The 18,031-nt window shown below is 33.2% G+C and overlaps 2 protein-coding genes and 1 long non-coding RNA gene across 7 annotated transcripts in view; all 3 read left to right on the top strand.

Annotated features, from left to right (window-relative positions):
* LOC105325654 (neural cell adhesion molecule 1) overlaps positions 1-18,031 on the top strand; it is a 262,905-nt gene that overhangs the window by 222,582 nt on the left and 22,292 nt on the right. For 3 of the 4 annotated variants that reach the window (XM_066076978.1, XM_066076977.1, XM_066076975.1), the window contains exons 4-7: positions 6,994-7,263; positions 14,035-14,295; positions 15,372-15,659; positions 16,121-16,417. In XM_066076978.1, coding sequence (XP_065933050.1) covers positions 6,994-7,263; positions 14,035-14,295; positions 15,372-15,659; positions 16,121-16,417 — 1,116 coding nt within the window. Of the gene's footprint in view, positions 1-5,602; positions 5,873-6,993; positions 7,264-14,034; positions 14,296-15,371; positions 15,660-16,120; positions 16,418-18,031 lie in introns of all 4 variants that reach the window. The other variant, XM_066076976.1, reaches the window with a different exon arrangement.
* Positions 2,861-4,859, top strand: LOC117684736 (uncharacterized). The gene is made up of 5 exons (XR_010711270.1): positions 2,861-2,980; positions 3,232-3,321; positions 3,427-3,491; positions 3,704-3,798; positions 4,727-4,859. It is a non-coding gene; the product is annotated as an uncharacterized lncRNA (long non-coding RNA).
* LOC117690403 (zinc finger protein 862) lies at positions 8,843-11,957 on the top strand. Of its 2 annotated transcripts, none has more exons than XM_066076961.1 (3): positions 8,843-9,128; positions 9,879-10,066; positions 10,206-11,957. In XM_066076961.1, exons 1-3 carry the CDS (start codon positions 9,107-9,109, stop codon positions 11,796-11,798), a joined length of 1,803 nt encoding a protein of 600 aa, XP_065933033.1. In that variant the 5' UTR covers positions 8,843-9,106; the 3' UTR covers positions 11,799-11,957. The 2 variants fall into 2 exon arrangements, with proteins under 2 accessions (XP_065933033.1, XP_065933032.1); XM_066076960.1 differs by lacking the exon at positions 8,843-9,128 and adding an exon at positions 9,533-9,740.

The raw sequence follows: 18,031 nt of genomic DNA on the forward strand, positions 1-18,031 counted from the left end.
GACCGTGAAGCACACACCTTGTACACAAGCCACCTCTCTCTCTCTCTCTCTCTCGTGAGTTTTAGGTGACTGAGAAAAATAGTTATGAACGAGTCGATCTACCTAAGTATGTCTTAAGATACTATGTATAGCCTTTGAACTTGCACCTAATTATTAACCCAAAAGTATTATTAAAACCTTGCAGTCCACTTTAATTATTCCAACTGATAGAGCAAGTTCGCCATATCATGGTTTCTGACTCTTATATTTGTATTTTTTATGTATCTATATGAAATTGAAGAATACTACCATTTTATCCTTATATATGTATATATCATGTACAAGCACTTAATAAAAAAAACTATTTCTGATTAATAAAATAAGCCATCAGTTTTTAATTGGTCAGACTTACGTCTCTTCATAAAACGTGTATAGTCCATTCATAACCGTAAACATTGAAACATTTGTGTTACTATATATCTTCGAGAAGCTTATAAAATATACAGAAAAACAAGACTTATTTTGTAGGGGAAAATATTATTATTATTTATGAGACAGTCCAGGCTTATAACCAAGAATATTGACATAATTTGAATCACTTTACAACGTTAATCATTAAACCAGGGTTCTTTTTTTTTCCATTAAAAACTGAGACCATAAATCGTAAAGTTTTAACCCGGTCACATTTTCATCAGCTTGGAAAAATTAAACGAACTTAATATTGAATGATAACCTCAAAATAAAGCATATACTGAACATGTAGCTGTAATAATTATACCGGTATATTGATTGTGTTGAATATTGAATCAACCTAAAGAGTTCTACTTTGATTTGGTAATTGCATGCTCTATAAGTCTGCTTTTTTCTGCTTTTTTTCTTCTACGAACAGAATAAGTCATCACTGGAAGGTTCAGCGTGTATTGGGTTTCAAAAGTCTATAGTGGGGTATGATTGAGTCTATGTTAGATTTTCTTGTTAGAAAAAGCCAGTTTTTTTTAAAATATTCAAACTGATACCCCCTACCCCTCTTTCCCTTGAATGGAATAATTATCCGCTACACTGATATCATGCAAAGTAAAATTTTGCTACAGGCTTATGAATGTTCTGTGTAATATTTGATTCAGAATCAGAATCTAGAGATTTAGATATAGTTTGGTGAACTAGGCAGTGAAAGTCTTGAGATGAAAAAGTTTTTCAAGATGTAAACAGTTACGAACATTGTACAGAACTAATTGTGTACGAAAATGTAAATGCACTTTGCTTAAAAAGTCTAACATTTCCCCATATACATTTACTAGAATTAATAATTTAGGAGCATAAATATTTATAAAATCTGGAAAGCTTACACAATTTAAGTACGCTAGCCTGTTTGTTTAAGAAATACATTATATAGCCTTCATACACGGATAAAGGTTATGCTAGTCCACTTCTCTAAAGAAATGAAATTGTCGAATTGCATCTTTTGAATTGATTGAGTTGGTGTAAATATTAATTTCCATCACATGTCTTGAATTTTGTATTTACATGTTCACCCAACACAGTATTTACGTATACAGTTCGACTCCATACGTATTTCTGAACTTAATATAACAGTGCATTAATTATATATATTCACATCAGTATACTTTCCTTCTTATTTCAGACACCACTTTTAGATCGTATGAATATATAACATAAGATATTTTGATTGTACGTAAAATACATGCATATTTTAAAGGTTCTTCGAAAAACTAGAGACCATGTTTTATCTTAAAATTCGAGCAGAGACATACAAAAGTCATGTACATATAACAGTACATATGTCCCTGATTCGAGTTTGTAATATATCTTTAATTAATTGCAACAAAAGAATAAGGGTATGAAAACACTAATACAGTATAACGATAACTATGTAAAAAGCTGAAGTTTTTCAAGAAATAAAAATAAAAGACATGGATAAATGATTAAATCAGCAGGCTTACAACTCAGTGTCTCGGCAGGCGTAAGCAGGGTAAGAACTCTTTGTCTTCTTTACAGACTTTGAACATTTTTAATACTATTTTTCATTAAACGGCGAATACTAAATAGCCTTTTATTTCTTTGATCATGTATTTAGTTAGGAAACATAAGATATCCAAGAAAAAAAAATTATCTATCAGATAACCGGCAGGCGTGTACTCTTCTCGGCAGGCGTATGCATTCTATCTCTATCTATTTTACCGATTTTTACTAATTTTGTGTTAATTAACGAATTTAAAGTCAAGTTTTTATTTCTGTTATCAATTATTAAGCTAGGTAAACTGAAATATCAAAGAAATAATTAAAATAATCCATCAAATAAACGGCAGGCGTATACATTTTCTTGGCAGGCGTATGATTTCTTCGTAAGAGCTATCAGCTTACCCGATTTTTACTTATTTTATGTTAATTAATTAATATAAAATCAACTTTTGATTTCTATTTTCATCTATTTAGTAAAAAGAAATAAAATATCAAAGAAAAAAGTAAAATAATCCATCAAATAAACGGCAGGCGTCTAGATTTCCTCGGCAGGCGTATGAATTCTACGTAAGAGTTATCTATCTTTACCAACATTAAACATTTTTGCTAATTTTGTGCTAAATAATCAATATAAAGTCAACTTTTTGTTATTATGATACCTAATTTAGTTAAGTTAAATAAAATATCAAAGAAAATATTAAAATAATCCATCAGGTAAACGGCAGGCGTGTGGTTTTCTCTCGGCAGGCGTGTTTTCCCCGGCAGGCGTCGGCAGGCGTGTTTTAGTATGACCGTTTGCAAGGGCTTACAAAAAAGATGCACATCAACCTGTAGCGCTTTAAATTATTAATGACAATTGTTCTAATCATATCTAAATTACAAAATCTGATCTGATCTACTGATTTTTGGTATATTGCTCTATGTAAAATTAAACACCATCCTGACGGTTCTCAGTACCAAAAATTTTCGCAATATGTGACGTCAGCGGGAACGAGACTCGAGTACAAAGTGAATGACAGAGGTAAGAAACATAGGCCTAAATGAAATGTTTATGTATTATCGGAAGATCTCTGCTTCCCGTTTTGATAAATAAAAACCATCATTCGAAATTTTTGCAAATTATTATAAAGAATTCGTTACAATTATTTATAACTGCATAATAAAGATGAAGTGTATTGTGATGATGAACAGAGCTGAGCAAACTTTGCTTATATCCTTAGCGTAATGTTATGGGCTTATGGAATAAAATATCTGATATCTTTTTCATTGAAGCATGACAAAAACATCCCTACACGGATATGGAGTTGGTACTATTTGGATGGAGGTGTGAACATGATGACATGCCTGTTGGCTGTATAAAAGGTGAGGATAAATCAAAGTACTAAATATACTGAGATTCTATAGGCCTACTCGAGCCAATCCAAAGCCTGAAAATTGTTCATTACATAGCTTGTTTTCTTCCAAAAGTCAAAAGAAGAGAAGAAAAGATCCTTCCATATTTTTCCAGAGGGTCTTTCCGCCATTAATAGCAGGTTCGTAATTGAGTAAGCACAACAACTTGCATGTACATGTAGTTTTGTTAAGAATTTGTATAGGAGATGTGAAAAATATTAAATAAGAAATCTATTAATGAATATCAAGATTACAATAGCTGTATTACTTATATACTTAATTATATCTAGATATTTAAAAGATCAAACAGGAATGAAATCATTTAATAATTATACAACAATAATATTTGCAGAGAACCTTAAGTTTGCAGATTTGCAAAGACTCTTTGGAAAAGATTTTAAAAGCATGACAACCAACAACATTCCGGAAGAATTCATGGATGCAGTGGTAAGTAATACTTCTACTTTTTAAGAATTGTATGATAATTTGGATCAATGTTTAACATTGAAGCTCATTTAAGAGATTCAGACAACAGGCTTGAGCTAAAAGTTTATGTGTTGATCACTATTGTCTGTCTTTATTCTGTCCCTGGACAGTCTACATCCCTCTGTAAAATTTTGACATTTTCTCTTTCTCTAGAACAGTTGAGCCAATCTTAATCAAACTTGACACAAAACATAATTAGGTGAAGGGGAATTCCAGTTTGTTAATTTAACAATGAAAAGTCACACCTTCTTTTAGTGAAATTAGAATGCGTTGTTATTTTTAAAAAAAAAATCTTAAAAGCCTTTGGTCGGAATAGCTGAAACTTGTATGGAAGCATTTTGAGGTATTGTAGATTCAAATTTGTTCATATACATGTAATGGTTCCTAGGGTTGGGCCACAATAGAAATTGTTTTTGACATTTAGAAATATTTTCCTAAAAGATTGAAACAAGAAAAGCGGCTTGATGATTATGTGAGGAAAAATTTGAAAATCCTCTTAAACAAAATGTACAGTACTCTTCAAAGTTGTCCAAATGTTTTGTATTTGGCAGCATAAAGTAGATTTGATAAGTTATGGCTATTGATGCTCAGGTGAGCGATTTGGCTTATGTAATAAACTCACAAACTGAAAGCTTAAAATAACAATAAGGACATGGATCAGAGTGATAAAGTAAGAATCGTAGTATTCGGATATGACAAACATAAATTTATTGTATTTGATCAAATCTGCTTTAACGAGCATTTATCATGTTACCAACTGCATGTCATATATCAATTAATTTTGTTTTTATCTTCCAATATTAATAATTCACATTCAAAATAGATACCAGTATGCCATTCAGCAATAGGAAAATTTCATGAACACTGCATTATGTATATTTTCTTGTAGATTGATGAACTAACAAGCCTTTTCGAGAAGTGGAAGAAGAAGAAATTTGAATTATGTTCTTATCTAAATAAAGAAGATTTTCCTAAGAAGATTATTGTCATTGTTTTCTGTTAATGTTAATTCTATATAAAGCATATAAATTAGGACTTCAGTTTTCTTTCCAAAATATAACAGATTATATTCTCAAATTTAGATAAAAAGATATCAAGATTTCAAGATTATTGAATTTAAAAGCTGCATAGTATTTTGTATAAAAATTGCATGATATTTGCATGATATTCGCATGAAACAACAGTGAAACATAAGATATACATTTTTGCATGAATATCGTGCGAAATTTTTATCATATGATATTCGCATGAAAATTATGTCAAAATCGTATGAAGTTTTCGCATGAAATTCATGCGTGTTACTTTTCGTCTCTTTCTCATGCGAAGAATTCGCATGAACTTCATGCGAATTTCATATGAGATTCATGCGAGCCACTTTTGCCTGTGTATTGCACGAGACTTATAATTTCGTGCGCACGCAATATCCCATGCACAGGTAAAACACTTGACATACATCTTATTTTTAGATTGGAAAACGTAAAACAACATAAGCCCTATTTATCAAATTTTATTTCATTGCAGAAATAGTCTATTCTGATATTTCTGCCTGAAACTTCAACTAATATGAATTATGAAATTATCATTTTAGAAAATACATGTACTGTTAATATACAACAAACATTTATTTCAATTAAAATGTCCAATTTGAATAGGAAGAATAAATACCATTGTGTCAAAAGAAAGACAATCAATTTAATATTCACGTTAAAAGGAAAATGCTATAATAACGTACTATACATTGATATCAGTATTGTTTTAATAACAGGACCACCCAAAGTGCATATGCTGTCTCAGCAAGACATATTAGAAGGAAGAAACTTGTCTGTCACCTGTAAGGCCACCCCTGGAAATCCTAGCTTGACAACATTTTACTGGACCAAGGTAGAATTCCAAGGATTCAGACAGAATGGAGCCACTCTACATATACCTAACATACAGAGAAACAGTTCTGGAACCTACAGATGTACAGCAGAAAATAGCTACAGTAATGGGGAGAAGGGAACACACAATCAGTCCATGGTCGTCAATGTTTTATGTATGCGTTCAGTATATAATTATATGATAATGATGACAAAAGATTTTCGTATAATTGTTCAAAACGACGGAAACCAGTTTAAAAAATCAGTGAAAGAGAACACTTTTCTTAAAATATATTTTGATACATTTTTTCAATCTTTGCCTTATATTCTTCTAAACCCAGTGATATGATTAAGGGAAATGGTCATTGGTATTGTGGAAGCAATATGTTACCGTCTAATCTTTTTAGCTTTCATGATCTAATTAATAAATTTAATGATAATAGCATCAATAAAAATGATGAGTAATGTATACGTACATATAACTACTTTTTATATTTATTAAAACGTTTGGTCAATTTAATATTTCCTGATATGAGACACACTACAAATTATTTTTTTTGAATTTTGTTGATCGATGTGTACGAGTAATTTAGGAAGTTGTTTAACCTGATTAGAAAGTAAACTGACCTTAAAATTATGACATGGAAGAATTTGACTGGTTTCTTGTTACTTTAATTTTTCTTGATTAACATTTCGTCATTTACACAGTCAACAGAGAATACTCTCTCTATTTCTGATCCTTTATAAGTACTTTAAAAAAATTGATAACAACATGCCAAAAATAAATGTATTTTCCATAGAAATAATCGGTGAAACGGTAAGAATGATGTAAATATCTGCAATTGATTGTCTTTACTATACATATACATGCAAATCATTTTAAATAGTAGTTTTTTTTCTCATAAATTTAACATTGATGCAGATGTGCTATAAGGATTGTATTCGTTTTACAGAGACCAGCTCTCATAAGTTACAGATATGACATTAGTGTACCACAGCCACATATACTTCTTAGCATGTTTTGCTATTTAGCTTACCCCCCTCCCCCAAGTCAAAAACCCACAAAACAAAGTAATGTAAACCAAAAAACAAAACAAAACCAAACAAAAAATAACCCCATTAAACGGCTAACATAAATAATGAGTGAAGGTACTAACATTTTAACATATTTATTATACATTATGTACATTACAATAAATATAATATAAACATATTTGAATGAATAAATGCCTTTTAACTGTGAACTCTAACATGTAGTTTCAAGATATTAATATCATAATATAATACATAATAACAGATCCTCCTGTCGTAAACACGTTATTTCAACAAGACATCATAGAAGGAAGAGACTTATCAGTCAACTGTACAGCCACCCCTGGGAATCCTAGCTCTACCGCATTCTACTGGACCAAGGTAGACAACTCAGGATTCAGACAGAATGGACCTACTCTACAGTTACTCAACATACAGAGGAACAGTTCTAGGACCTATATATGTATAGCAGAGAACATGTACAGTAATGGAAATAAGGGAACAGACAATCAGTCAATGGTCGTTAATGTAATTTGTAAGTCTTTTTTTCATATTTAATCATTTTAAAGAAATATTGCCGTTTAACACGTACATGAATGAAAAATATATTTCATTTGGTAATAAAGAGACGAATTTAGTACACTACAATATGAAAAAAAAAATGATTTTTCGAAAAAGGAAATAGACATGGCAGAATTGGGTGCGTCTTTTTACCCCAATGAACCCCAATGATACCCCAATGAACCCCAATGATACCCCAATGAACCCCAATGATACCCCAATGATACCCCAATGAACCTCAATGATACCCCAATGAACTTTGAAATACCCAAATGATACTAAGTATGTTCATAATTGATACACTTAATGAATTTTATGTAACAACATGTTACACAAATGAAATTTCAACTACGTGCCGTTTTTTCACCGATAGGGCCATATCTTGTAATGGGAAATGATTAGAATATTTTAAGCTAAAATTTGACTCAGAGATTGTGACCTGTAATTATGTCCTGATGTGAGCTTTGGTCATTTGTGCTAGTTCAACATAACTTTAAGAAAAAAAGACGTATCGATTCTTTTCCATTAGAGAAAGACTTCAGTTTTGATATTTTCATTTGTGAGCTTGCTCGCAGTACCTCAAGTTTCGTAAAAAAAATCAAACATGATCAAAGTACATTGTATAGATGTATTAAATTATACAAAACATATCCCCAATATTATTAACACAAGGCACCTTTAACGTGTCGGGTCTGATGTATAGATACTAAGCCAGTAAATTGAATAAATAGAGCACTGAAAATGGCTAACAACGCGGATTTTCACAATTTCAATTTTTCGTGTCGCTAGCCATTTTTAGTGCTTTATATACGAGCGGACCCATATACGAGGGTTTTTCAGTAATTATTGAGACATGTTCTCTTATTCGTTTAGGAACAAAGATTAACCCTTGAAATTTCACAAAAATCGAAATAAGGATAAAGTTTATTGATGTGAAAAGTTTTCTGTCTACGGCATGATAAGATCATCCCTAGTTAGCTGTTCAACGTGCCTTGGACCAGTGACCCGGCGCAAGTTCTGCAAATTTTTCGCAACGTCATTTTAACGCTTCTCATTGCTCCTGTGTTTTAAACACCTTACAAACGAACAGAAAGAAGACTTGTTCTTTATTTCTCATCTTTTGTTTTCATTTCAAGAAAATGTCATCATTTACATTTTCTCTCATTCTTGAATTTTTGTGGAAAAAATTTCGGGTTATTTTAAACAAAAGTCAAATTACTGTTAGTAAATGTCTCCTTCAGTCATTTTGTACATACATGCAATTATTTTAAAACTGTTGACAAAAGTTATCGTGTAAAAATGCTTGATATTTAGTCACTTTGTTTTAATTCTATTAAAACCATCAGGAAAAAAAAATATGACGAACTGAAGCTCTCTATCCCTTGTCATCGTATAGTTTTTGTTTAAGCAATTGCTTGGCCTTAAAAGGTCTTCTTCTGATATTTCAACCAGTTTGAAGTATATTCGCTGCGCCGCCTTGACGTCAAATTCAATGTAAAGTCGTTGTCAGATTTCTATTGCTTGGTAAATATATTTCAGGGCTCGCGCTGCCCATCGCATTTGTCGCTTTTTGCGATTTTTTGAAAAAAAAATGCGACAACAAATCGGAAAATGCGACACGGAGATTTCGTATATTTTAATACCGGCCGCCATTTTGAATTTTGACCATCGCGTCTTTATCAGTACAACTGACCGATTACAGCCTTTAGGCTAATTACCTGTGCAGTGATGGGATATTGTGTCGCACGGAAAATAATAGACACGTGCTGGCGTGTTTATTTAGCTGTCTTTCATGTCGATGGGGGAGATACTGGTCTATGATCATCGAGTCAATTACAGGTAGGTGTGAATTAACCATTATTATCCACATCGCGTAGATCGCAACCCTCCGTTTAAGTGTTGTTTTTGTAAAAACAATTTACTATTAATTTGTCGGAAACATAGCGAGATAAAGGATTTCAGCTTGGGTTAAAATATTTTGCATCATTTAAATCGTCGGAATGCACGAAGATCAACGTTCTCCAAATTATGCTTTAATTTTGTCGGTAAAATGGTATAAAAAGCAAATGGAATATGATCACCACATAATCCCCAATAACTTTTGCATAGGTTATTATTGCATTTTCGGCATGGGGAAACGCAAAATTGAGGGTTCAACTGAACCTAACAAAATATCTAGGCTATCATCATTTGGCTTCACATCATCCAAAGCTGCCAGCTTATTAAATTCAGATCATGCTCACTCTATGTCTGAAACACCTTGTAGTCCTCCTATAAAACGTGGCAAATTTTTGGAGTCATGGAAAATTAATAGGCCTTGGTTAAGATATGACTCCACACAAAACCTCATGTTTTGTGACATTTGTATTAGGGCTCAAGTCACTAATGTGTTCACAACTGGTTGTGACATGTTCAAAAAAGAAGCTGTAACCAAACACGAAAAAAGAACAGGTACTATTTTAGGGTCAATAAAAATTACAACTTGCATTATACACCAGTAACATTATCGCACATTTTTTGAAATTTTGCAAAGTTCAGCATTTTTTTTTTGCATTTGACTAATTTAGGTATTTTTTTGTTTATTTTAAGGTGACAACAGTCATGCTAAAGCCACCCAGGCAACTACAATTTCAACGGCCATGGTTAGGGCAAGAGAAACTGCTTTATCCAAAAACAAAATTGCCATCATCTCCGCCATGAAAAATGTGTACTTTGCAGCTAGAAACAACATGCCCAATTGCTTGATTCCTAAACTCCATGAGTTATGCATAGACCAGGTGATAATCATAGTTAATTTTTGGCAAATTATTCATAAATTATACTTCCGATCAATGCTAAGTTTATAATGATAATAGGTAAAGACTTTAGTTTAAACACTGGAAAACTTTTAGTTATTTTTTTTCTTTTTTTTTTCAGGGTGCTTCTCAGCTGAGAGACCTTGCAGTTGATAGTCGCACAACTTACACTCACAATCAGTCGATACAGGAGTTTCAGCAGTCTATTGCAGGGGTTATTGAGGATAGGTTGTTAGACAGGGTTAGGGAATCAGGCTTCTTCAGTGTCATGATAGATGAGTCCTCTGATGTTTCAGTTCATCAAAACTTAGTGTTGTACATTAGGTACTTATCGGAGTCTTTGGGTAGGTTAGATGCAAAAACTTCCTTCATGGGTATTAGGCAGCTAGCCTCAGCAAATTCAAATAGCATTAGGGAAGAGGTTGTCAAGATTTTGTCAGATAAGGGCTTAGAAATTTCAAACCTTGTAGGCATAGCTACTGATGGGGCAAGTGTAATGACAGGTTGTAAGGCTGGTGTAGTTAAGCAGTTGAAGGATCTCTCCCCCTCTCTTCTCTCTACTCACTGTATTGCCCATAGGTTAGCCCTTAGTTGTGGTGGTGCTGCTGATCAGATTCCCTATCTTGTGAAGTTTCAGGAAATTCTCAACTCTCTTTACAAGTACTTTCACAACTCTCCTAAGAACACTGCCAAACTTGAGTCTATTCAATCCATTCTAAACTCTAGTTCTCTCAAGATGAAGGAGGTTTTTCACACTAGGTGGTTGAGTTTTGAAGGTGCTGTTGATGCTGTTGTCAAGACCTATCCCTCACTGCTATCTGTTTTCCTTGAGGAGAAGTCTGCTAAAGCTCTTAGCCTCCACAAGCCTCTCTCTTGCTACAAGTTTCTCTACTGTGCCCATTTCTTGTCTGATGTTCTTAAACAGCTATGTTTCCTTTGTAAACAGTTTCAGAGATCTGACATTGACTTCTCCTCTGTCAATCCTCTTCTGCATTCCACAGTTTCTGTTCTAGAGAGGTTAAGGGATTCTAAAGATGGAACTGTCCTGTCTTCTTTCCTACAGCAAGCTCCTTCTTCTCCATCTGTTGACTCCTCTGGACTCTGCACTTTTGATTTCAAAGGTCACTGTATTAGAGATAGTTCAAAACAGAGGGCTGAGGCTGTTTCAGCATGTGAGAAGTTTGTTTCAGGTGTCATTGCTAACTTAAGGGATAGGTTTGTTAGTGAAGGGGATGGTAAGGTCATGTCAGCTTTGTGTTCTATCTTTGATCCTTCTTTCATTTCTTCCACAATCCCTCCTTCTCAGGAGACTTTGACTACTCTGTCTGATTTCCTACAGAAGTGTTCTTTTTCAAATTCAGAGGATTTATGTTCTGAAGTAGTTGGGTTTCATGAATTTGTTAGGCATGTAGGTAGTAGTGCAGGATTGGCCTCAGTTAAGGATATAGCTCAGTTTAGTTTTAGGCATAGTTCAGTTTACCCAGTGGTAGGATATTTAGGTAGGAGACTGTTGGTTCTTCCTGTATCGACTGTTGACTGTGAGAGGGGCTTCTCCAGACAGAATCTCATCAAAACAGACCTGCGCAACTCATTGAAGATAGAGTCCCTATCCAACATTATGATGATAGCCCTAGAGGGACCCACATCAGAATCTTTCCCATTTGAGGATGCCTTCAGCAAGTGGGCCAGTGTGAAGACAAGAAGAATATTGTGAACAGTGAAATGTGACTGATGTGATTATCTATTGGACTTTTCATAGACTTTCTTGATCTTAACTGTGAAATGTGTGACTTTGGTGTGTTATTTATTGACTATTTCCTTTTGTTGTGCTATGAGTTTATGAATGAGATTAATAAATAAAATTATTTATCTTTATTTGGTCTTCTTTTTTTGTTTTAAGGTTTTGTTTAGAATGATCAAAGATCAGTATATTCTATTATTCAATTGGAGAAATATTAATTTTATTTAAGAATAATTTCTGATAGCAACTGTGAACATATGCATGCTGTTGCAGTGTGAGTTAAATTATGGTAAAAAAAAACAGCTGCAAAAATAAAGGTTAAGTTGTTTAGTTGGTTATCAGTAAAAAGAATACATGTAATAAGATATGCGGATAGTCCGATACGCCGCGCAAGGTTGCGACACATTATTTTGGTCCAGTGTGAGCCCTGTATTTGTACCATATTCCTATTTCAACTCAAACATCAGTGAAACTTGGTCAAAAGGTAGTCGCAAAAATTGTAAAATAACATATATTATTTGATTTCTTATAACATTAACTGTAAGTGTACGGGCACTTAGAAAGGGGATGTTCAAGTTTTTAATCTTCAAATCCTGGATCCGCCCGGCCATGGAAGTAATCCCGGTACCTATATTCAATTTGACATCATTTAAAAGAGGAGGTCAAGAGCTTGTTCAATGCCGTTTTTGGAGAGACTGTAGGCATTCTATATATAAATGGACAAAACTCCTAGATATGTTGCTTTTATCCTTCATACTTCATAGAAAATGGTTGTTTAAAACAAGATGTTTATTGCGCTTACCAAAAATCTAAGCCCCGGTACACCCTATGAAACAAAGATATTGTTATGAAGCATCATTAAAAGAATTTATATCTTGAATTTCATAAACCTGTAGGCACCTTTCATTTACTAGATCTTGACCTTAAAAAAATTTGACGACATACAGTCGGAGATCGGAGTTGAACGTCGCATACCGAACTGTACGTCATAATAGCCAATGCTTTGTGGAAAGGGGTGCGTAATAACAATTGAAGATTGTCGGTGGGGTGTGTATAAATTTTCATGAACGCGGATGTTTAAGGCGAGTTAACAATTGGACTGATACTTTGGATCAAGCAAATCTGATGCAAGTAAACACGCATACGCTAGCGTTTAATAATTTCATTTTTATACCATGACAGACATCTTCCCAATTCAAGAGTTTCTGATCCGCTCCGCTATATATAAACCGATTTTTGAGAAGCTTTGCGGATCAGAAACCCTTGAATTGGGAAGATGCACGTCAGATTGGTAGTTAATACTTATACTTTAGTTGTAAACAATGAACGGATTGTGTTCTACGTCTTCACGAATAAATGATGAATGCAGAAAAAGGAAAGTTGAATGAGATAACCCCCTCTCTCCCCAATTGCTTTTTAATTTTGCTCCCCAATTGCTTTAAATTCTTATTTGGGACAGTAATAAATAATTATAGAGAAATTTGACATTGGAACAAATTGTATATATCATCCATTTCAGTGTTTAAAACCCTGCCAGCTCCTCTAAATATTCAACCATGGTTTGGATTTTTTATTTTAATTTTAAAGAATAGTTTTTAAAAAAAGAATTAAAAAAACTTTCGGTCAAAAATGAACAAAAACAAAAAGGAAAAAAAAAAACCCTTGATATTAATTATGTACATGTCCGGTGTTTATTCACATGCTTGCGCGGAAGATCTTTTAACTATGCACACATTTAGTTTCATTGGGGTATCAATATTTCAAAGTTGATTAGGGTATCATTGGGATATCATTTGGTATCATAGGGGTATCATTAGGTGTATTTGGGTATCATTGGGGTAACATTGGGGTAACATTGGGGTTCATTGGGGTATCATTGGGGTTCATTGGGGTATCATTGGGGTTCATTGGGGTATCATTGGGGTTCATTGGGGTATCATTGGGGTTCATTGGGGTTCATTGGGGTAAAAAGACGCACCGGCAGAATTTTATTTTCTGAAAAATCAAACGGGTAAAAGTTATATTTTATAGTATGTTGTATAGTTTGATATTCCGTTTTCTAAGAGTTTTCTAAGAATAAGAAAGTAACAAATGGTCTGTTTAACTAAACACGGCCATTTGATCCGCTCAGGTAGACTTTTGTATGGAGGGGTGATACTTCTTTGAAATGATTTTAGAATCGATTTGAATTAATCATTTGTTATTTTAGATCAACCTGCCATAGAGAACAGACAATTACAAATAGTAAATGAGAGTGAAACAGTCATATTAACTCGAAATATTTCCGGCAACCCGGTGTCAAATGTATCCTGGTTTAATAAGACGGAGCTGTTGAAAACCGAGACCTCAGTGACAACCACTTCTTTCTTCATAGAAAGAGCCACGTGTAGTGATACACAAAACTTTACTCTTGTGGCCAGTAATGGAGTAGGAAGCAATGCGACAGCAGTGGTGGAGTTAATCGTTAACTGTAAGTTATCATCAACTAGTTTCAGCACTAGTTATTTTTTCAGCTAAATATTTCAAACTTTGTCAAATTTTTACATAAATCAAAACCAGGTCTAGACCGCATTGTCGTTTAGTTTCAATATACTATTTGTTGTTATTATACTTTCATGTTAAACACTGAAATCTGATTGGTTTAGACGCAGTTGGTAATCCGTTCTATTACCCTCAGCGTAAGCAACACACTTGGCAACGGTAACACAACGAATTGTTACATGCGCGTAAATTATGCGCGTACAATTCGCCGTAGAATTCAGTTCATTTCTTCATAAAAGCAGTAAAATTTTCTTTAAAAATAAAACATTCAGTATGATAAAATAAATAGAGCCTGTTAGGGAGGGAAACTGTTGAAATTGACACCCCTCGAAAACCATTGCCAACCTCCGCTTTGCGTCGGTTGACAATGGTTCTCTCGGGGTGTCAATTTCAACAGTTACCCTCCCAAACAGGCACTATTTATATAATGTACAGATCTTGAAAATTGCCCGTCATAGTAAATAATCATTATTTATTTTCTTACGATAACGACGTAATTTAGTTCTAAATATAAGACTTTTTTTTATATAAACAAACATTCGATTTCGTGTCGCCTGGCTTCTACTTCGTCATTTTCTTTGTTGTTAAGTAAATATCAAATGTGTAAAATAAGCTAGACAGCATTCTTACATATAACAATAATTTAAACACAAGCAAATTATAAAAGTGATCACAATAAATCATTTTTAAGTGAAGAGGTGAAATCCTAATTTACTGTTAATAGCTTGGAATCAAAGCACATTGTTTATATTCTATTCAATAATTTTTTTAAATATTGATTGAATTTGAAAGTTGTCATTGATTTTACCATTTTCATTCCCAATTATTAGTTGTACATGCATATTGTATATTACTTTGTACTGATGGTATCTCAAATACGTCGTTATCATATACTTCATATCTTAATATTGTCCCATAGAACGTTAGTATTAATATTGTTTATGTACCTTCGTAAAATATTAAAACGACTTTGTTTTGAAGTTTTATTTAATGTTTCTTTCATAGGCAAACCTATACCAGATAAGACAAATATTACACTAGGAGTTACTTTTACAACGGGAATTGAATTTTCAATTAAGATAATTGCATATCCGGTGCCTCAATATGAATTAGTGTATGAAAACGGAACAAGGAACAATCAGATGCTGAATAATATCACACGAAATGCAGTGAATAATTTCACTGTTTATTACAGACAAGTAGTTGTTGATCAAAGTAGTTTTGGTCTTTATTATCTAACAATGCGCAATCTTTTTGGAGAATCAACAGTTACCGTGAATGTGATCGAACAAAGTAAGTGACTAGATATTTCAAGTCTAAAAGAAAAACTTAAACAAAAAGCATGTATATCGAGTTCAAATTATTCTAGTTATCCTAACAAAAAGTGTCAGTTGTTATAAGTAAGATATTCTGGAATTACAAAACGACACGTATACTGATGTGGAACAAATTAAATGTCGTACTGTGGTATCATTAATATTCAAGGGTATCAATTTTCGTGGATGAAGTGAAAATCACAGTTTCAAGGATAGGTAAAATCGTGGCCAATGACCATATCAATACAAAATGTTAATTGAAATTGCACTTCGATGAACATTTAATTTCGTGGATCAATTAAACAACGAAATCCACGAAAATTGGTATTCAATGAATATTGATGAAACCACAGTATTTGACATATGGGAGGCAAAATAATTAAAACAAAATTCGTTAACTCTTTTTGCATGATAAAAATCAATTAATTCTTATTTAAGGAACAGGAAGACCAGAAACACCCAGAAGCATTGCAGTAGTATGTGAGATAACACAAGCCAGAATACAATGGATATCTTCTTTCAATGGCGGCGATCAACAGTACTTTACAGTTGTTATTTTGAATTTTCAAGATGGAACTAATATCTCTTATCGTTTTCACGACAAAGGTGAAAATGAACTTCATGCTGCACACATAAGCAATCTTCAACCATTGGTGACTTACTGGTTTGTTGTGTCTGCAAAGAACAGTTATGGATCTAGTCCGTCAGAAATCACCAGATGCAAGACAGTACAAGGTTATATTGAAGTAGTTGTGTAGATTAATTATAGCTATCTGTTTTATCTTACATAAAGTATCTTATATAACACTTATTGCTTTTTCGTAGGTGAATACAATGATTTAGCTACCAAAGAAGTACGGTATTCATCGAGCCCGAAAAGCGAATTGAGTTTTGCACTTCGATAGTAGCCGCATGTATATCATAGTTTTGATCGGAGGAATAATTTTGTTTTTTATTATATGATTCAGTAACAAACTAATACAGACAGAACATATTGAGCGGAACATACGAAAGCCGAGAAGGATCATTCGAGATTCGAGATTCGAAATACGAGATTCGAAATACGAGATTCGAGATTCGAAATTCGAGATTCAATATCTAAATTAACCAATCAAATCAAGGATCTAAAAATATGTATCCTAGCGACATCAAACTGTTCTAAATAAAAATCATACGTACATGCTCTTATATACAAATAAATGCTATGTTCACTTCTCCCTACCTAACTAAATAATTATTTGTATTTACTTTTACACAGAATATCTAAGTAGACTAGTAATAATGCAGTGTGCTTCGCGGATCTAAGTGATTTTGTTTGCCCTGGTGCATTTCCACCTGATGCGTTTGAACCCTAAGGTATTTCACCACCAGTAATAGTTTAAAACCCGGGTTTATTCACCCCTTTTGTGTAAAAATGCGGTTATGGTAGAGAACTTCATAAGCGTAGCTAATTTTTTCTGTAGGGGGTCCTAGGCCAATTTTTAAAAATTTTACTATGTAAATTTAATAAGCTCCAATTTTCCCAAGGAGGGGGTCCAGATCCCCGACCCCCTCCTTTCTAGATCCCCGCATGAAGAATAGTACATGTATCGTAATAATCTAAATATAAATAATCTGTCCTGTTTAACTAATAAATATAAGCATTACTTATCGTTTTTATGTATGCATACAGTGATACACTAGTACTATGATTATAAACAAATCATTGAGATATTATCACATCATACGGAATTATTAATAAATAAAAAAATTTCCCTTTCCTCAGTAAACAACTTATTATGAGTCTTACTTTTGGAATTGTTTTCAATATAGAAGGATACCTACTCTCTACAATTAAAGGTAGGGATGATAGGGTGCCAATTTGTTCACATTGCCGAATTTCTTGTGCAGAGAACAGTAAAACCCTTTATTTGATTGTGCATGAATATTTCAAAATTAATTGTTGTACATATATTTTGTTATAATTCATTCATTGATATATCAACAGGAAAGAATAAAAGCATATGTTTCTCAGCCAAGTTAAGTTTCTCTGTAGTTTCCTACCCCCCTACCCCCACCGCACCAAAATTGACAATAATTACATATAAGTCATACAAATTTTTACTTTTTTTGTAAGTAAATCTCTAAAGATGTAAATAAGCACTGCAAACAAAGATGTGTGTATTTAATATACTACTACATTACACTTAGCCAGATAAAATGTAATCAGGATGAAGCTACAAGGGGTGAGTGGTGCAAATTTACCAATTTGTCGCCATACACACAGAACACCAAATAAAGAAACTGAGTGGTGTGTGGAATGCATAAAAGATGGCGGCAAATTATCTCAAATAATCAGTGCCAAAACCC

This window comes from Magallana gigas, chromosome 2, assembly GCF_963853765.1.
Source record: "Magallana gigas chromosome 2, xbMagGiga1.1, whole genome shotgun sequence".
Lineage (NCBI taxonomy): Eukaryota > Metazoa > Mollusca > Bivalvia > Ostreida > Ostreidae > Magallana > Magallana gigas.